Raw genomic sequence first — 21,562 nt, 5'->3', positions numbered from 1 at the left:
CATTTGTTATGTCGAGATAACGAGAAAATTAAGTCGTTATAACGAGAAAACAACTAAATTAAGTCGTTATAAAGAGAAAACAACTGTCGTTATGTCGAGATAACGAGAAAATTAAGTCATTATAATGAGAAAACAACTTTCGTTATGTCGAGATAATGAGAAAATTAAGTGGTTAAACGAGAAAACAACTCTCGTTATGTCGAGATAACGAGAAAATTAAGTCATTATAACGAGAAAACAACTTTCGTTATGTCGAGATAACAAGAAAACGAGAAGAAAAAAATTAATATTGCATGGCGGCTTAGAACTTCCGTACATAAATCAAAATTTTTTTAACAGAAAATGTTATGGGGTTTCAAATCAAAATATGACTTTCTGTTATGAAACAGGACATTGATTTCATACATGTCCTCATATGAGGACACCGGGACTAAAAACATGTTTATTACGCATTTTGGGAGACACAACAAATGAATAGGGAAACAACTTATATTTCAATATTCCTATGAAATATTATATATTATTATGAAAATCTTGTCAATTATTACTCCCATCATTACATTTCTTTTTTCATTAGATGTTGCCCCAAAAACACATGAATATGCAAATTAGATTTAGTTTATAGATACATTATATATAATGAGAAAACCTGTTTATGGCCATTTTACACACAATTTGCGTAAAGAAAAATGGTATACCAAATCATTCTGTTATAACATAGTTGAGAATTATCTTTATACAAAGTTTGGTAAAAAAAAAAAAAAATAATCCTGAAACCTAAAAATGTATTGGTGATTTAAAAAATATATATATTGTTTTTGCTTATGCACGTTCATTCATGCGGTATACCAAATCATTCTGTTATAACATAGTTGAGAATTATCTTTATACAAAGTTTGGTAAAAAAAAAAAATAATAATCCTGAAACCTAAAAATGTATTGGTGATTTAAAAAATATATATATTGTTTTTGCTTATGCACGTTCATTCATGTCTTTTTATTTTTTTTTTATTGAGTTCCGATGTCCTTTACCAAGGACGTAGCATAACTTGTGAATGAAATATAATTTTTACATTTTTTTAATGCTCTAAATAATGTAATGACATGAAAAAATACAAATTTTTTCCTAAAATGTTTTGCCGGGTCTCAAGAGGTTAAATACAATAGTTGTTACACTTATGTGATCCGAAGAGAATTATTTGACCTGTTTTTATTTTTATGGTACAGTAAGGGCAACTTCATCTCTGCCAACTTTATTTCTTGACCCATCTCTTGTGGTTGTCAAAGAACCTCCCATCAGTTCAACAAGGGATCAAATGATTTATCCCAATTACACTCAGTTTCCTTGGGATGGGAAACAAGATAGGGGCTCTGTAAAAGGGGAAAGTGCTATAAAAAATTCTCAAGAGGTTACTCACAAGGGTGAGCTCATCTCCTCAATAAAAAGGGATATATGATATTTCAGATTTCATATTATCATCTTATAAGGATTAAGAACAAATATAGATGCACTCATGCAGCTGCCCTTCGAAAACAAAACAAAATATACAAGAGCCTGAAGGGAGAACAGATAGATGAGTACATTTATTTGATCTCATTTTAATTATAAAAAGAGAAAAAAGTTGTAAGATGTAAACATGAGATTGCTATCAATTCTTTGCTATACTACAAAAAGAGAAAACAGATCAAACTAAATAATTTTTATAAAAGTATTGCCAACTCCAAAATATTAGTCAAATAGTCTTATTTGCATTAATAAAGTTTTTTTATTCTCCCTAAATATGTGCAATAAATGGCAGATCCCTAGATTTGTTTTTTAAAAATTTAAAATAAATCAAATTAAATAAATGAAAAAAAATTATAATAACACCAATTTCTTAGTTCCTTAATTAGGATACTAACATATGGTAGTTTCTACATATCATGTGACACAGAAGAAAGGTGAGTTACCTGATCTTGGCTGTGTGGATAAACAACTAAAAATAGGTAACTTCTACTATTTGAATTTCTTGTGATGAGCTTTTTTTTTTTTAAATATCATAAAAAGGTATTGCATATCAAATGGTTAAAAATACAGGGGGCTGCATATCAAATAGTTACTGAACCTTCTCAGGCTCTTCAAATATGGGCCATCATTGTATTGTACATACTGTAACATTCAAAATGTACAGAAGGCAGACTGCAACAAAACTTACCACAATAAGCAATTGAACCTAAATTTAAAGAGCGGTCATTCCCACAGTACACAACACAATACAAGCAATAAAGGGATTTATTTAGCATCATCATTATTTTGCCATGACTGATATGATTCGTAAAATCCATGTGCACCAGCATGAGTTTTTTTTTTTTATATCAAAACTTAACTTGAAAAATCTGAACACAGCATACATATTTATAAAAGACACTGACAAAACAAACCGTTTAAATGATTGGACATTGAACATTTTTCCTTAGTGCTCATGAGCATCAATAAGGCTTCATTTATATAGACCCACCCTGATTTTAAGGTTTATTAGAAAGGCAGAGGTAAAATGAGTCTATCCTTTTTAATATGTACAGTACCTACTCATTAATATTCATGAGCACGAGGGAAAGCAGAGGCATATTCAGAATATTGCAACGTTGTGAGCGCTTCACTACTACTAAATAATAACAAAGGAATTTGGGATGATGAACAGAGACAATACACAAATGGAATTGCAGAGTGTGAAGAAACAAAATACTTTTAAAACAAAATTAGGCCATTAGCACAAGTTTAAAAAATGAGGACAAAAAGTCAAACAAAGGAATAAAACAATAACAAAAGGAGTACTGTGGCTGTCTGTGAAAGCCATCAGTTTGCTCTTGAGTTACAATACTGCAATAATCTGAATTAATTCCTGTGACAGACGACACCCTCTGGATCCAACTGTTCCACCTTTACTGGTGGTCCAGGAAACAAATCGCACCTTAACTACTTCCTCAGTAGCCCCACAGCTCTCCATCAGTTTTTCCGGCCTCCAATGTGACACAGGTATTGCAGCCAGTAGAAGGTGTACTGATAATTTCCTAAAACTGTTGAGCACAAACAGAATACAGAGTAAGAGAGTTTGCTGGTGTGACAGTGAACTTTTCATTCTATTAAATCATGTTCCAGAGAGACTCACATTTTTGAGGAACTCCTCTGCAACTACGCGAGCCCTGGCATTGACTGACAGTTTCATCTCACTGATTTCCTTATCGATCTCCTCCATGAAATGGATGACAAAGTCCACTAACTTATGCTTGTACATTTGTTCTGTGTGGAAGTTAGTAATGAGGAAACTGATGTCATATCCCTGACAAAAGAAAGGAGGGTTATTCACTGTTAAAATATCATATTACATGTAGACATTTCACAACAAAGGACTTATGATATTTGTTGGCAAGAAATAAAAATGAACTGCGAACACAAAGCTTTGTAATCACAGAAACGGGCCTAGTGTTTTTGTACGTTTCTCCTATCGCTCTCACCTCGACAGGTTTTCTTCGCAGGATGAAGAAGTTCTCAGCTCTCATCATCATGAAGCGCATGAACTTGTGACACAGGATCTTTTCAATCTCATCAGCCTTCAATGGACCAGTTGAGATGCATCATCCAATCACAGACCATTAAAGACAGAAACAAGCCATCAAACTGGTTTCTTAGCTTGTTCTATTGAAACATAAATCACATACCTACTGGCCTTCCGCAGTGGTTCTCAACCTTTGTGACTCAAAATGCCCAAAATCACCAACACAATATTCAAAGGACCCCCTCTACCAACATATTGGTATTTATATTTTTGGTATTTCTGCTGTAATTATGAAAAAATGCTTGTTTTCTAATTTGGATATATTAAACTAATCCATTATGAATACACCTTGCTTGTTTGCGTTTTAATTACGCATGATTATTTTAAAATATAAATGACAATTTATAAAATGTAAATCCCGCTGCCCCCTTGGAAATTTGCAGAGGCTCTTTAGTGGGCCCCTGGTTGAAAACCACTGGCTTTCAGTGGACTGCATGTGTTGAATCAGAGTGAAACCAACCTCCCTCTCTTGTCTCATCACCACCACAATACTTCTCTTTTTGTATTAGAACATTTTCAGTTTTCAATATATAACAATATTTCAAGACCCATCTTTGAAAGGATAGAAAGAGTGAGTTTAGGGTAAAACAACGAGTGTTCTAACCTGTTTGACAGCAATGCTGACTCGCACAGAGTTGATGGAACCTTCTATTAAGACCTTCTCTTTATCATTCCTACTGATTACAACAGGCTGAAGCAACAGCTCCTTACTGCTCCTGTTGAGATAGGACAAAAATAGTAAAGCATACACACAAACACACTGACATTCTGCATACAATGCGGTATAAATAGGCTAAGTGTCTATTGCAGTCTGCACCACAAGTGGTTTTAAACTGGCATGCTGAATCACCATCAAATGGCCTAAAATCTGCTGCATAAAAACACTATCAGGGGTCTCATGATGTCATGCATTTAAGGACCATGGAATAATCACCACGAGCAAAACAAAAAAAAACTTAATATAAAACTAAACCCCAGATGCTCATGAGTAAAACATTAGAAATTCTCATATGTCCACTATTTCTTTAAAAGCTGAAATGAAATTGACGAATATATTGAATTGGCAGGTTAGGTTTGGCTGTTCGCAACTTCTGCTAGTATTCGCTTTCAAACTATCTACCTCATATTGTTCATATTGCAAACATTTAAACATTTTAATGTCAAGTTTTTAACCAGCCAGATGTACGCCACTGACCTATATGAATCATGTACCATTTACACACAAAGAAAACACATATGCAAACAGTCACACATCTTACCGGACTTCAACCTCAGGTTTGTTGTGTCTTTCAACCACCTGCGAGGAGAAGTTTTCCAGACAGAGAGCTGCCTGCAGTGTAGCACGCACCGCATTCAGGTATGGGCGCAGAGTCGCCGTCTGATGAAACAAATCAAACTAAATCAGTACTCAGGATGATGAACCATGTCAGCTACCTTACAGCAAGCAAGCACTTAGCAAATGGCTCACAACTTCCACTCGATTTGTTCCACACACGCCTGAACCTGCAGGGGAATTCTAGGTTCTTGTCAGTTTGTAGTGGTGGCAGAACTTAAACTTTTTTTAAATTTGTATTCACAGTACTATTGTATCTAAACTGCTTTACCACGTAATATTTGTGTATCATATTTAAAACCACATTTTGCATGAGGGTCTTTTTTAAAAAGCTCCGCAGGGATAAAAAAAAAACACAGCAGTATTGGGAAAATTTAAGAACATACATAAAAAAAACATTAAAAGATAAATATTATTGTCAAAAACATAAGATTTGGCGAATAAAAAAAGTTTAGATCTCCAACAACTTGATTAGCTCCCAGATCAGTAGTTTTAAATGTATTTCCCTTTTCACTGGTGATTTTTGTGCATGCACCCTTTACTGTTTACACACAAAGTGCTCAAGGTAATATCATTCAACTGAATCGTTAATCTAATCTTGTGATAAATTTACGCTGTTGTTTAAATGAACAGGTTAAAAAGCATCCCCATTAAACACCCGTCAAGAAGGCTGTGCAGTCATTTTTATTAAAAATCAGAGATTTATTGGACATATGTTTTTTTTTGCAGTTCAGCGACATTTCATATGAAAAAACACAGTTCTAGCTTATATTCACAAAGCGTTCATCTTCGTCTAGTTAGCTAGTACAAGTATGCGGTTTAGTGCAGCAAACGAAACGAAAGTCACTTTCATAAAAAAACAAAAGCATGAGGTCAGAAACTAAAGTGGGCGCGTCGTTTCTAGAAGAACTACATCAAACCCTAAATGACAGTATACCTGGCTAAAGTCAACAAAAATATCAATATATATATATTAAAAAACCAATTCCCCTTATCTCTGTGTTCTCTTTCCAAGAAGCTATATACAAAAATATTATTCTTCATTTTCACAGAAAGTCTATTTTGATTTCTTCGCCTTAGTTGCCTTCTTCACCGGGACTTTTGGCTTTTTTGCAGCTGCTTTCTTCGGTTTGGGTGTCGCCTTCTTAACACTCGTCTTCTTCGGGGTCTTCTTTTTAACGGGGCTCTTTTTGGCGCTCTTCTTTGCAGTCACTTTCTTGGTCGCATCTTTTTTGGACGCCGGCTTTGCAGGTTTTTCTGTCTTGGTCGCCTTGGTGGCACTCTTCTTTGGCTTTGTCTCAAATTTCTTCTTATTGAGTTTGAACGAGCCGTTGGCTCCCAGTCCCTTCACCTGCACGAGCGTGTCGTTGAGCAGGAGCGCGCGGATGGAGTAGCGCAGATACATGCGGCCGTTCTGCTGATCAAACCAGCTCACGGTCTTCGCTTCCTTGTATATCTTGAAAAGCGATGAGCCGTTTTTCTCGCCCAGGGTTCGGATCGCATCGATGACGAGCTGGCTGTACTTGCCGGGCCCCTTGCTCTTCTTTTTCTTCTTTTTAGCTGGAGAAGCAGTCACGGCAGGTTTTGCCTTATTCGCCGAGGTCTTCTTCGCTTTGGTTGCTGCTGGAGCAGGGGCTTGGGCGGGTGCCGACTCTTCGACCTCAGCAGACATGATCAGATTTGATGCGTATATATGGGTGTTTCCGAGAACATCAGCTCTAGCGTGCTAGCATCATCTCAGCGTTTTGAGTCATCAGATTTAACTGCGCCACGCGGACGTGATTGAGAACAACAACACCATCAGAAGAGGTGCTTGTGGAGTTGTGTTTTCTTCCACGACTTTGGGAGCTATTATCTTGTTAGTTTGACATATATTACCAAATTAAATTATTCATATGGGAAGTGCAAAAGTTGCTCTTTCTGACAGTGTGCAAAAGTGGTGAAATAAATGCAAAATCGTGGCGCGAGAAAGCAAAGAAAAGATCTTGCCCACACAATGTCTTGCGATTTTGGGTAGGGGCACTTACTTTGCGAACGAAAATCTTTTTATAGATATTGAGACCGTTCGTACAATAAACTAAACGTTACACACACTCCAAAACAGGACACACACAGTAAAAAGGTTGAGTTAAAACCTGATGAGGATGTTTATCTTTGTATTTGAATGTGATTGTATGAGAGAGTGTGTTTATTTGTAGATCCTAGATGGATTTGATGGTGAAATTTCATGTGACCAGTTAGATGCTGAGTGTTTGCCTGTGCATGTAGACGTATAGGAACAAGTGTGTGTATTTGTGTGTGTTAGGGGGTGGATGTACCAGTGCATGTCAGACAGCAAAGAGCCACAGTTATCTAGGAATCTGAGCCAAAAGAGCCTCACAAACAGAAGAGAGTGTGCAGGAGAGTGAGAAGGAGGGATAGAGAAGATCAAATAAAAGAGAAAAACAGGAGCGGAGACTCTGACGAGTAAATAGTGAGAAAGAAAGACAATGATAGACTGCAGATGATACTGATCTGAACACAGGAGTGTGGCTAGAGAAAATCCTATTGAAGATAAGTAGTATAAAGTAGATAGCGAAATAGACACGGAACAGGTGCATACTATCTCTTTGAGCTTGTGTGGTGTCCTGAGCAGCATGTGTGTGCGTGTTTTGCTTTTGCTGGGAGCGTACATGATGTGTGTCCATGTGCTTTGACAGAGGGACATCCTGGTGGCTTTGCCACGCAACGGCAGATGTGAGGGGAGTTGCAGTGCAACAGCATCACCCCCTAAAATACATCACCTTCACTCTCAGGATTCACGTGTTAGAAAGACTCCAGAGAACCACAAAAACGCACAGGTAAGCATGACCTAAATGATCCTCGGTGAGAGATTTGAGAGTGTACTGGGCACAAATATTTTTTAAGTTGCCCTTAAGATTAATAAATGCTGCAGAAGTATTGTTCATTTTTAGTTCATTTTAACTAATGTAGTTAACTTGGCATGCTAAAAAGTGAAACCTTATGTAGGTGTCTGTATATATAATGCATTTGTTTGTTTTTTCAATGTTATTAATATTTGTTGTTTTTATTTTGTGTATTGTAAAAAAAATTATGTAATCTTTTCATTAATTAGAATTATTATTTCATTAATTGTGTTGGTAATATCCCAATAACAAATACAACTTTTGTGGGTGTGTGTAGTAGTGTAAAATATATATATATTAGCATATGTTATCATGCCTGTATTCAATATTTGCCTGTTGAAGTGGAAGTGGTGATCTCTTAGAAGTGGTGAACGCTTCACTTCTTTATGGGACTTTTCCAAATTCCCTGAAAACTGCAGTTGTTAAACCCCTTCTGAATAAGAGCAATCTTGATAACACCATATTGAGCAACTATGTGATTTCAAATCTTCCTTTTATAGGCAAGATTATTGAAAAGGTAGTCTTTAATCAGCTGAACAAATACTTAAACTCAAATGGATACCTGGACAATTTTCAATCTGGTTTACGACCGCATCACAGCACAGAATATATATATATATATATATATATATATATATATATTTCTATTCATGGAATAATTTCTGACCTTAAAAGGATATAACTGACAGAGGTACAGTATATACACACATAGTCATACTAGTATCTGGTGTAAGACTAGTGTCAAAGCAGAGTCTCAACAAACCTGTATAAAATAGTTCAGTTTAAGAAGAATATGCCTTTATTGTCATTGTATTTTTCTGTATACAACGAAATTAGGAGCGCTACTCCTGACTGGTGTTAGAAAAACAAACATATAACCACAGACAATAAATACTATAAGACTGTACAGTACAATTTTACAAGTAAATACAACAAGTGACTGAGTCCTGATATTCACATGGTGCAATCCGAGTAAAGTGACCATTTATAGTATTGCACGTTGGCCTTCACCTTGATATGCACAGTAAGTTTATACAAAAGTACAATTTAAATGGAATGAGTAACTGTGGTGATTTAGTGACTAGAGATAGTATTTCACATTGACATATAGTGTGTATTATTGCACATATATTATTGCACCTTTACTGCAGATATAGTGTTCACATTTAGTAACCATTTATTTTTTAAATACATTTTTTATTACATAACCATGCATTTCTTATTATGATGCATGTGTGATATTCTCTCCATAAGGTTCAGCATAACTGCTCGAGATTTCCATGGCGATGCTGGCAATGCATTCAGTTACAGCAAAAAGTACAATCACGATGGCAGAGCTTTCAGCACATTTGACCGGGAACATGATCGCTACGCTGCTGGTAACTGTGCCCGTTATTATGGTGCAGGCTGGTGGTTTGATTCCCGTTTGGCTGCTAACCTCAATGGGCACTACTACCACGGGCGTTACAGTGGCATCAAGGATGGCATCTACTGGGGCACCTGGTATATCCTGACTGACTAACGCACAGGGTAAAGATACTCATTTAAGAGTGTTGAAATGAAAACTAGACCAAGGTGGAGTTAAAGGGGTCATATGTTGATTAATGTAGACTGACATTGCTCTAATTCATTTCATAATAAAAAATGTAGTGTTGCGCACAGATTTTATAATCATTGTGAAATTGCTGTTTATTTTGCTGCACCGGCAGTTATAGGGTTAACCCTTTAACTTTCACCCCTAAAAGGAGCTGATGATAAAATTATTTAAAGGGGTCATATGATGCGATTTAAATTTTTCCTTTCTCTTTGGAGTGTTACAAGCTCTTGGTGCATAAAGAAGATCTGTAAAGTTGCAAAGACTAAAGTCTCAAATCCAAAGAGATATTCTTTATAAAAGTTAAGAGTCTTTCACTGTGGACGAAGTGGAGTACAGCCCGGGGTCGTCACATGTGGTTGCCGCAAGCCCGCCGGCCGCTCCCTTTGTCGAATCCGCCGGCCACGCCGTTCTCAAGCCTGCCCGCCGCTGCTCACTTTAGCCTGCCGTGTGTGACGCTGTTTTGTTGTGAAAGCGAAACTACTTTGTTTGGCCTTCCAAAAGAGGACACGACTAGAAATCAGTGGTTAAGTTGTATTTACAACACTGTTGCAGAACAGTTCAACCCAAACATTCAGATGTGTGCAGCTCATTTTATGGAGGACTGTTTCCTGATCCTGGTAGAGTAGACTACAATGCTGGCTGTTCTGACTCACAGACTGTAAGTACGTTTTTATATATAAAGGATTCGCCACTGACGATACAAACGTGAGTTTTGAGCAGTGTAGAGTAGCGCTTGTTGTTTGTCATTTCTCCGATAACAAATGATATATGATATATGATATATAACACTTTATTGTCAGACAAGTTTCACTCCTAAATACTTGTATGTTTTAACCTGTCTGATTTTTCCATTTTGAATAAAAACAGGCGTTATATAATTATCAGATGTAGACCCAAATATAATCTCTTCTGTTTTACTTATATTAATAACAAGATCATTGTTCTCGCACCACTCAACTAATTTAGTCACACCCTGTTGATGAAACCCAGGACTGTCCCCGTCATTCAACACAGATATTAAAACAGTGTCATCAGAATACTTTAAAATATACTGATTTAATATGTCCGTTCGACAGGCATCTGTATGGTGAAAAGGATGGCAGAACTGATGCAACCCTGGGGTACTCCAACATTTGTTATGATAGCGGATGACAAAGTTTTATTCACTTGCAGACATGGTTTTATGTTTACGTGGCGCGATGCAACGCAATGCGTAAAATGACAGTATAAGTCATTATAATCCGTAATTATGTCCCCACTGGATGCAACAAATGCCTGGTTTATAATGGGTTTTAATGTTTTTGTGTCGTCGCTCAGGCCGGACACGGCATCACAGTATGGTAAGGGTGTAACATTTCCGTCACACGCTTGAGGTATTCGGCCAATCACAACGCACTGGATAGCTGGCCAATCACAGCTCACCTCGCTTTTTCAGACCGATGAGCTTTGTAAAAAGCAAAGCGTTTCAGAAAGGCGGGGCATAGATGAGAAACATTAATGTACAGTATGTGGAAAATAATGTGTTTTTTAACCTTAAACCGCATAAACACATTTCATTACACCAAATACACAAAATAATGTTCTTTTTAGCAACATCATATGATTCCTTTAAGGAAAAAAGTTTTTTAAATGACAAATCCTTGTCATGTAATCATACTCTTGCGCTATTTCATTGTAGTATTTCATTTCAGTAATGGCTTGTAATTATATAACCTGGACCTGCCATTAAACTTGAGATTTTTAGATAATTGTATGATATGAAAACACGTTTATAAACATTTGTTCTAAAATAAATGTCAAATGTCATATTTTAAGCAGACTCTTTTACTCAGTGTATATAATACATTTTCAGTTACAGTTGCTCTTTAAGACACAAATAAACTATCATATGTTTTTCATGCTGCAAATTTTTTTTTTTTTTTTACATGGTCTTTATTTAAAGTCAACATGAAATTAAATCTATTTTCCAAATGTGTGTTATTGATCTTGTTGTGAACAATTCATCTGTGCATGTTTCTTTTCTTAATCTCGTAATTCTTAATCAAAATGTCATGACTGAATCTTCCAGTGAAACGACAGGTGACGTATGCAATCATTCTCCAATCATTTAATCTGCTTAAATGCCACCCCTTTCTTATAACTGACTGCAAACTCCACATCAGCCAATGTGCCTCCATCCAATCAACAACCAATGAATAGAACCAAGTCACCGCCCTTCATTTTTCATTTTTTAATAATCCGTTTTCTCGAATATATATCATAATACAGAAAAAAATATCTGTTGCTGCTTTCTTTTATTGTTACGTTTATTAAGCAACTCTCTAGAATACTTTCCCCCAAATTTTTCTGTTGACAAATCTGTATAATGTTCAATATACTATATTATAGTATGTTAGTATGTAGCCAGTCAACTGATTTCCTACCGTGCAAATTTTAAGCCTTTACTTCAGGGTCCTGATCACCCCATCAGAGTTTCTTCTGCGATAATGACCGGCTGACTGTATTTTATTCTTATAGCTAAAATCATTCATAATGCAGAAAGGTCAAAGTTCAACGGGTCGAAGGTGGCCCTTTGTGGTTGTGCTGCAGTGAAATAAAATCCAAAACGATGCACAGAAATGTTCCCACTTATCATCTGAAATTAATGCAAGCTGAACCAACATAAATAGGTATCAAATGGCTGATTGAAGGCCTTGTTTTATATGTATGCTCAGCTCATTTTTACCCATGAACTTTCTCTGTTCAGTCTCCAGGTGAATGGCTGCCATACCAAAACTATCCTGCTACTGACACATTCTAAGCCATAAATCCTTAATACATCTTCAACTAAGAAAGGATAACAGTAAACTGTGGACGCATTGGGTTTGGGGGCAAAGAAAGCAAAGGGTTTCTTGTAAGCCACTGTGGTCAGAGTGTTGAGATGCCATGGCATCATAGGTTACAAAATGTACACAAACAAACTCACATGCACGGCACTAATAAGATGGACCTCTGATCCCTGATGCCTGAAAGATAGAAAGTGTGTGTGTTATAGAGGACGAACAATGGGAGTGTGAATCTATTGAATCTGCTCCTTTTAGTCATATTCACAAATAAATGTCAGTCTGTTCAACATGTTCTCAGTATCTATTAATACCCTTTTGCCTATGATCTGCTGACTATATGACATTTCACATACACTCACAAACATGCACACATTCAAACACACCAAGTCATGCTGCAGCACACTGTAGTTTTTCATCCATACAGTTATCAGGCCTGTGTCTACAGAACACAGAGAACATGGGACATCAGAAAATCATTTTGCACAGGGGTTTGGGGATGTTTTTGCTCTTGACGGTCTGTAAAATAGAAATAAAACTTTATAATGGCATATTTTTAAGTATGTACAGACAATGAGGATTTGATGTTCACCCACAAATGTGGATGGCTTTAGTACAGGCCTCGTATTTGTGGATATTCAGTCCATCATATGTCATCTTGCTTGTTTAGCTGGTGAATGAATCAAGTGGATCAAGAACAAATATACATAGTTACTCACAATGAAGGCTTCTCTGCTCTTCTCGTTTCCACCAACAAGATCACTATGGTGAAGCAGAAGCCAGCTCGGCTGTTACCACAGTATCCTGGCCGAGTGCCTGGCTGGTATGATAATGAGATAAAAGGAGTGATGGGGAGAGAGATAAAGGGAGAGGGAGAGGGAGAGGGGAAACTAACAGTCTGCAGGCACCCAGTCCGGAAACCCAAAGCGGGCAACAGTTACCCAGCACATCCCCTTAAAACTGAAAACACTCATGCACGCATACACTTACTCTCTTACCACATGTTTTTGCACACTGCACATAGTAATGAAAACAAAGTGTGCATTTGTCCCCAAGGAAATTTCAACATCAAGCTATTTGTATCAGAAGCAGACCTTTTTAAAGTTGAAAAGCTACTTAATGGGATGTAATTGTTGATATATTGTATTTTTTCTCATCTAGATAAGATGACATATATCTATATTTGTCATTATTCATGCTAATCAGGCAGACTAATTGGAAAGCAGGGCCTGAAGTAATCGGGAGGCTGCGTGTTGAGCATGTTGTCTTGGTTAAATTGAAGCGCCATGATTCAGAAAGCCGAAAATGGCCAGAAGATGGCGGCTTTGAGTTAAAAATGACTGAAAATCTGATCTCCAGCCCTTATGTTTTGATTGAAGCATACTAAAGATGCTTAGTGCCATCTCAGTAGGTTCTTAATAGAAGTCCATTATGGCTTAACATAATGGGGGCAGGGGAACAACTGCTGAGTATCACCTAATGCAATTATGAATAAAACTATAGCCTGAGATCCAAGATTTGAGTCGCTCTTGTCCCCATCACTCACTAAAACACTTTTTTTTTAGCTTACTCTTTTCTTTCATATTAATTTTGTCCTACTGCCATGCACTTACACAACCAAAACACACTCATACATTTATTTAATATAGCACTACACTAATGGATAGCAGTGACTTTGCTTGTGATCTTGTAAACTGTCACTTTTCAATTTTTAGAAATCTCATTTAACCAGAGAGACCTATTTTCATACTGATTTAAGGGTATAAACATTAAACTGAATGTCAGAATAAAGTTGCAATGTGACATCAATTTTGAAATATCTAGTAACTTGCCCATGAACACATGATACGAACAGGAAACTCCATGCTAGGGCTTCCCAACTATGATTAAAAAGATGCTGGAATCTAGCTTTGGCTAATTCACCTTCAGTGGTCCATTAGGGTGAACTACTAACTTGCTAGCATAACAAAATACACCTGACACCATCTTTAAAAGATTTTCTTAGCATCTTAGCATCTTCACAATTAATAATTTAAGACTGAAGTATGCTAATTTTGAAAATGTCCTGGCTGAAATTTGAAGCATCAGCTTTAATATGTGTGATGTTGCTTTGGTAATTGTCTGCACAGAGTGAATCAGTGACTATAAAGTTTGTGTGTGTGTGTGTGTGCAATTATGAATAAAACTATAGCCTGAGATCCAAGATTTGAGTCGCTCTTGTCCCCATCACTCACTAAAACACTTTTTTTTTAGCTTACTCTTTTCTTTCATATTAATTTTGTCCTACTGCCATGCACTTACACAACCAAAACACACTCATACATTTATTTAATATAGCACTACACTAATGGATAGCAGTGACTTTGCTTGTGATCTTGTAAACTGTCACTTTTCAATTTTTAGAAATCTCATTTAACCAGAGAGACCTATTTTCATACTGATTTAAGGGTATAAACATTAAACTGAATGTCAGAATAAAGTTGCAATGTGACATCAATTTTGAAATATCTAGTAACTTGCCCATGAACACATGATACGAACAGGAAACTCCATGCTAGGGCTTCCCAACTATGATTAAAAAGATGCTGGAATCTAGCTTTGGCTAATTCACCTTCAGTGGTCCATTAGGGTGAACTACTAACTTGCTAGCATAACAAAATACACCTGACACCATCTTTAAAAGATTTTCTTAGCATCTTAGCATCTTCACAATTAATAATTTAAGACTGAAGTATGCTAATTTTGAAAATGTCCTGGCTGAAATTTGAAGCATCAGCTTTAATATGTGTGATGTTGCTTTGGTAATTGTCTGCACAGAGTGAATCAGTGACTATAAAGTTTGTGTGTGTGTGTGTGTGTGTGTGTGTGTGTGTGTGTGTGTGACATGAAGTTAATTGGTTGCACTAGAAGTGGTTGCACTAGAAGTGGTTGCACTTAATGAATGTTACACGTGAGTAAAAGCAAGTGTCCGTTACAGCACCTGTCCATCTCCTGAAGAGGGATGTGCATGTGTATGACACACAGATTGCGGTGCACCAGCGCTCCGTTTCATACCGGAATTCAGCCAGCAGGCCTGTATCCTGATGTGGTGAAAACCAGGCCTGCAAGGCATTCTGGGTATGGGAGGGGGAGAGGGTTATTCACACTACAACATCTTCACACACGTTCACTGACATTCACAAACAGATACACCAAATGTACACACACACACCCACACACACACACACACACACACAATAAAAGTCCTTGTGATTTGCACATTGTCCAAATCAGGATGAAAGTATGGTTTCAGACATCATTCATTTCAGAACTGTGTCAAAAAGGTAAATAATTATAATAGAAGAATGAATTTATTTTATAATAAAAGTCCTTAAATAACTGTAATCTGATTATATATCAGTAAATCTGGCTTCATAAAAGGTCGGTTTAATGTTAATATTTTTTCTTCACAGAATTAAAAAAGTATAAACAATGCAGGTGTTATTTGTAAAACAAAAAAAATTTACATACAGGTCTGGCCTTAAAAAACAAAAACACTCATAATCTCATCAGGTAATCAGGACTGGTAATAACTGTTAAGGTGGATATATTGTGGGCAGTTTAATATTCCTTTCTGGTCTTTTGCCTGAGAAAAGGAAAAGATGACTGACAGATTGTTACTGCAATATGTTGTTAATACTGCCTTCCTGATTCTCTTTTGTGGAGGAAACGAACGGGCAATTAAGGGATCATGGGCTACATTGTTGAGCTACACTGTCAAGTGGAGAGAGAGAGAGAGAGAGAGAGAGAGAGAGAGAGAGGAAGCCAGAGTTAATAAGAGAGAGTTCCAGGTTAAAATGTTTATCATACAGGTTTTATGAAATCTTAAGATTTGTTTAAACTTGAGCAGATGATCCATCAGATGCAGGAGCACAACAACAAGGATTGCACAACAGAGCACGTGGTCATCATAGTGAGCTGACTCCATTATATATAAAATGTATACTGGAAATGATCAATGCTGCTTTCTACCCTCTTTAACAGCATTTACAAGCCTTTTGATTACTTATCAAAAAAACTGAAGCAGGAGAGGAAGGATTTTAAACCAAGTTGTAAAATGGAATTTGAATTTCAGTCACTTTTTGATCATGGTGGAAATATAGGCTACATAAGAACGAAAGTATCATTTCAGACATCAAGGGTCTGGTTTATAATTTAATGTGTGATGTTACATGACAGAAATAACAAATATCTAAATCAGCAGATTTTTTTGTTTATTTAAAAATTCTAATCAAGTATATAACATAAAAATATAACACACAAGCTTTTCATTTCACAGATCGATTAACATAAAGCCTGCAAAACGACAGTTATCTATATTTGAATGGCAGCGGCCGGCGCTATGAAGCAATGTCATCTCTCTCTCTCTCTCTCTCTCATTTACCTTGCCTGACTCCCATTCGCTCTCTCGCTCTCTCTTCAAAGTGATGGAAAGATCTTATGAGAGTCAGGGTAGGTGGTCAGCGGTTTCGTGTTGTCATTGACCGCGCACGAGACGTATCTGCCGAGACAGACAATACGTGCGCGCTGGCCAGAAACTTATTCCCTGAATAATTAAAGATCGGGAGAAGTCGATGGAGGACGTTGTATTGCTTCGTAGAGGGGGAAAAAAAGAATACTCACCTCACCTGGAGCATGCAGGTTTATTCAGGTGCTACTTTAATAATATCAGTTTAATAAACTTCGATTTAATTTTCTTAAATCAATTTCAAAGCCAGCACTATACGGGCTGTATTATTTGATATATAGTTTTTAGGGTTTAAATCTAAATGTAAATATTAATTTTATATAAATATTATAAATGTGTACAAATAATTTTTTTTCGTAGTGTAAACATGCAGCGTTTTCTGAAAGTGTTAACAATCAATTCTCCATTCGCACGAAGCTACAGGATGCTGCTGTCTGAAATGTGGACTAACTACTAGCAGCGCAGACCTGCAGCGAAACGAACAGTAGCCCTCACTGCAGAACACAAGATCCAGGGGGCGTGGTTGGATCCACATCTAGGGGGGGGGAGATTAGTAGGTTTAGGGGTGGAGATAGGTGGGTTTAGGGATCATGGGGTGGAGACGGGTAGGTTTAGATATAACCTGGAGCATGCAGGTTTATTCAGGTGCTACTTTAATAATATCAGTTTAATAAACTTCGATTTAATTTTCTTAAATCAATTTCAAAGCCAGCACTATACGGGCTGTATTATTTGATATATAGTTTTTAGGGTTTAAATCTAAATGTAAATATTAATTTTATATAAATATTATAAATGTGTACAAATAATTTTTTTTCGTAGTGTAAACATGCAGCGTTTTCTGAAAGTGTTAACAATCAATTCTCCATTCGCACGAAGCTACAGGATGCTGCTGTCTGAAATGTGGACTAACTACTAGCAGCGCAGACCTGCAGCGAAACGAACAGTAGCCCTCACTGCAGAACACAAGATCCAGGGGGCGTGGTTGGATCCACATCTAGGGGGGGAGATTAGTAGGTTTAGGGGTGGAGATAGGTGGGTTTAGGGATCATGGGGTGGAGACGGGTAGGTTTAGATATAAGTAAGGTGGGAGGAGTTGGATCTGGATTCAACCACGCCCCCTGGATCTTGTTCTGTAGTTAGGACCATCTCGAAACGAATGGATAAAGAGATGCATTCGTTTCAGGTGTCAAGCTGGAAAAAAGGCGAACTCTAATTGGCTAGAAAATCATTTATGCTGACGGGAGGAGTCCGCTCTCGGCCTCTGCCTCATATACAACTCTTTTGCACACTGGTTTTTGACTAGTCGCTAGTGTGACTACCTGTGGCGATCATCCTGACACTTATCCTCGTAGGCACGAGTATCTTTTGAACCGTAGGCGAAGGTCGGTTACTTTTTTTTTCAACCTCTGCTTTTCTCCCAACGCATAGGATTTGGTTTCGAACATTATCTGAGGATCTACCTCAGTGTACACCAACACACATAGCTGAGGTAATCAGCTGTGGGGGGGAGATTAGTAGGTTTAGGGGTGGAGATAGGTGGGTTTAGGGATCATGGGGTGGAGACGGGTAGGTTTAGATATAAGTAAGGTGGGAGGAGTTGGATCTGGATTCAACCACGCCCCCTGGATCTTGTTCTGTAGTTAGGACCATCTCGAAACGAATGGATAAAGAGATGCATTCGTTTCAGGTGTCAAGCTGGAAAAAAGGCGAACTCTAATTGGCTAGAAAATCATTTATGCTGACGGGAGGAGTCCGCTCTCGGCCTCTGCCTCATATACAACTCTTTTGCACACTGGTTTTTGACTAGTCGCTAGTGTGACTACCTGTGGCGATCATCCTGACACTTATCCTCGTAGGCACGAGTATCTTTTGAACCGTAGGCGAAGGTCGGTTACTTTTTTTTTTCAACCTCTGCTTTTCTCCCAACGCATAGGATTTGGTTTCGAACATTATCTGAGGATCTACCTCAGTGTACACCAACACACATAGCTGAGGTAATCAGCTGCAGTGGCACTTTTGTGGTATTTGCACGCGCGAGATCTTTGAGGGCACCGCTCGCGCGCAGCCCCTTGAAAGTGGGGAAGTGTCACACCGCTGCCTGCGACTTTAAACGCTCCTGTCACACGACAGACGCGCCAACTCTGATTTTATTATATAGTCATTTAAGCTTACGCTGTCATAGGTGTACTCAATCATTTAGACTTATATTTAAGACATTCAAGAAAACAACACTTGGGAAAAACACGCGCTGGATGAGGTTAAGGTTTTGTTTTGTTTTGTTTTTTTTTAACCGCACACGAAAATTTGCATTCCTGTCTTACGGTAAACTTCTGCAGATGATGGCTCTCCCTGCGGAACCCCGGTGGATGATGCATGCTCATCATTCAGCTTTAATGGGTACCTCAGATTCGGTGACTCCGCACGCTGGTTTAGGACATCATAGTTCGGGATATATGGAGCCAGGTACCCCATTATTGCCCCCAGACGAGGTGGATGTATTTCTCAGTCATTTGGACTCTCAAGGAAACCCCTATTATCACACACACGGGTCCCATTCTCATACTCGTGCACGAATGTCTTACAGTCAAACGCATGGTGAGTAGGCCTGGAGCTCTTATTTATTTATTTATTTTTGTCAGTGCTATATTTTGGCACAATTTTGAGATCGAAGGAAATGCTTTTTACTGTAACACTTCTTTTTAAAAAAATATTTTTTATATTTACATTTAAAATAGTTATATTATATTGGATTACATTAATAGATTGTATTAGATTCGATTTATGTTTGAATGTTTTAACGAAGTTCAAATTCCGTTTCGCGGAAGTTAAAATAAGATCTAACTTTGAGGGAAAATATGCTGGAAAATATTCTGATAGATTAAAAATAAGTAATGTAGGCCTATTAAAAATATTCTGAGATGTTAATAATAATTCCAATTGATTAATCTGTTCGCTTCTCCACTGAAAAATCTGGCCTTTCTTTTTGGCAGCACGGTTTACGGGTGGCTCAATGTGTCGACCTCACCTTATTCACACTCAAGGTCTTTCTATACTGGACAACAGCAAATCGACCTTACCGGCGACCCAGCACCACGGCACATGGACCGTCAGCCACCTGGGCAAAGCGGTTCTACATTCAGCAGGCGCCGAAAGCTCTAACAGCCTGTACACGGGCACCGGTACGCATGGCCCAGGTTCGATGCCGTGCCTGTCAATGACGCAACACTGCAGCCCTCAGCTCTACTGCCTGCCCCCTACTCCACCCAAAGATGCGTCCCCTGACCCTGCTTGTGCTGCGGCGAGGGACGCTGGGAAGTACCATCTCCATCTTGTCGACGGGATGAAGATGGAGTGCTCCAGTCCAATCCGTGGCAATCTGGCACAAACTTCAGCTCATGTACCTTCATATCCTGAGTACGCACTATCTGGAGCGCACGAGTACCCAGGCAGTGTGTTTCATTCCAGAAGTCTGCTTGGAAGCAGCGCGAGCAACATGACGTCAAAATGCAAAAGCAAAAGCAAAAGCCGCGCTTTCTCAGGCAAGTTCAGAGTTCATAATTCATATTAACAGTGGAACTTACAACAGGTTAATTGTCTAGCTTTAAACATCCGGTAAATGAACCAAACATAGTTGTCATGTAATAGTAGGCTATAATTTCATTAGCCTATGTACCGAATAATAACATGTTCTACTATATAATTATTTTATGGAGCAGATAAATACCCATTGGTATTGCAATATATGTGTAACATGGACTCTGTAATGTGTTGCCACAACTTTGTTGCAGTAGGCACAGTTTATGCATCTGGACTGAAATAAAGGAAAATGCACTTATTGTAATATATAATATTCAATATTATTATCTATAGATAATCTGAATAAGTAATCTGACTACACAGATTACTTTTATATAGCAATAGATAGATTATTTTTATATTTAATAACATATATTCAGAATGAATTTGAATTCGTTTTATTTTGGCTTTTTGGCACAGTAATACTTAATAGTTAGTCAAAAACAATTTGCATTATTAGTATTTTTATTATTTAGAATGGCATAAATAATAATGTAGTATATTTATTTAGGGCTGTTTAGGGCCATGTCTAATGGTTCAGTTTAACACACTTGACAAGGAATGATTGTAATGTAACAAGTAATAAATAACTTATAATTTATGAAGTCAATGTATTAAATAAGTTGTTTTACCTTTGAATATTGTTGCTTCCTGTTGGGTGCTATTTATTAGATACCCAGCAAATGACGGCACTTACTGGTAGACACAGTTGGAAGACTGATATCCCAAAAGTATGAAAGTGTGAATATCCGTAAAACAAATGTCTATTTATCTGATTATCTGTCTATCTCTGCGCATAATAAATATAGTCTGCATGAATTTAATTTTTTTATTTCCTCCTCCTTTTGTACATCTCTGTGCATAATGTGTGCCGGAAGGGCGTGAATGTGTGAACTGTGGAGCTACATCAACTCCTCTGTGGCGGAGAGATGGAACAGGTCATTATTTGTGTAATGCATGTGGACTCTATCACAAAATGAACGGCCAGAACCGACCACTCATCAGACCCAAGCGCCGACTGGTAAGTGCCATACACATACGCATACACACCCTTACATAAACACATTTCAAAGTTTTAGCTATAGAATCTGTCTGACAAAACACTTTACATTGTATTTTGGCAATGACAACATGTATGTGTATATATATATATATATATATAGAGAGAGAGAGAGAGAGAGAGAGAAGAAATATTTTTTTTCTGTCATTGTCTAACTGTTAA

At 37.5% G+C, this 21,562-nt stretch overlaps 3 protein-coding genes across 4 annotated transcripts in view; 1 reads left to right on the top strand and 2 right to left on the bottom strand.

Moving 5' to 3' along the window:
• Positions 1-2,254: 2,254 nt before the first annotated feature.
• The window catches only part of LOC107568180 (actin-related protein 2/3 complex subunit 4-like), a 19,434-nt gene continuing 126 nt past the window's right edge, over positions 2,255-21,562 (bottom strand). The window contains exons 1-7 of one of the 2 annotated variants that reach the window (XM_016254098.1): positions 9,220-9,223; positions 5,019-5,026; positions 4,856-4,974; positions 4,201-4,312; positions 3,496-3,591; positions 3,150-3,320; positions 2,255-3,057 (exon numbers count right to left, since the gene is read on the bottom strand). In XM_016254098.1, the coding sequence (XP_016109584.1) occupies positions 3,052-3,057; positions 3,150-3,320; positions 3,496-3,591; positions 4,201-4,312; positions 4,856-4,974; positions 5,019-5,021 (507 nt within the window). In that variant the 5' untranslated portion in view covers positions 5,022-5,026; positions 9,220-9,223 and the 3' untranslated portion in view covers positions 2,255-3,051. Of the gene's footprint in view, positions 3,058-3,149; positions 3,321-3,495; positions 3,592-4,200; positions 4,313-4,855; positions 4,975-5,018; positions 5,027-9,219; positions 9,224-21,562 lie in introns of those variants that run through there. The other variant, XM_016254099.1, reaches the window with a different exon arrangement.
• LOC107568179 (histone H1x-like) lies at positions 5,812-6,714 on the bottom strand. Its single transcript, XM_016254097.1, has one exon. The coding sequence runs from the start codon at positions 6,599-6,601 to the stop codon at positions 5,987-5,989; it is 615 nt and encodes a 204-aa protein (XP_016109583.1). The 5' UTR covers positions 6,602-6,714; the 3' UTR covers positions 5,812-5,986.
• LOC107568181 (GATA-binding factor 2-like) overlaps positions 19,101-21,562 on the top strand; it is a 5,528-nt gene continuing 3,066 nt past the window's right edge. The window contains exons 1-3 of the mRNA XM_016254100.1: positions 19,101-19,359; positions 19,755-20,303; positions 21,219-21,361. Of these exons, the coding sequence (XP_016109586.1) occupies positions 19,101-19,359; positions 19,755-20,303; positions 21,219-21,361 (951 nt within the window). The remainder of the gene's footprint in view (positions 19,360-19,754; positions 20,304-21,218; positions 21,362-21,562) is intronic.

Source organism: Sinocyclocheilus grahami, unplaced genomic scaffold, assembly GCF_001515645.1.
Source record: "Sinocyclocheilus grahami isolate Dianchi unplaced genomic scaffold, SAMN03320097.WGS_v1.1 scaffold1224.1, whole genome shotgun sequence".
Lineage (NCBI taxonomy): Eukaryota > Metazoa > Chordata > Actinopteri > Cypriniformes > Cyprinidae > Sinocyclocheilus > Sinocyclocheilus grahami.
Note: the sequence above shows the minus strand (reverse complement) of the source record. Positions and strands in the feature narration are given on the sequence as shown.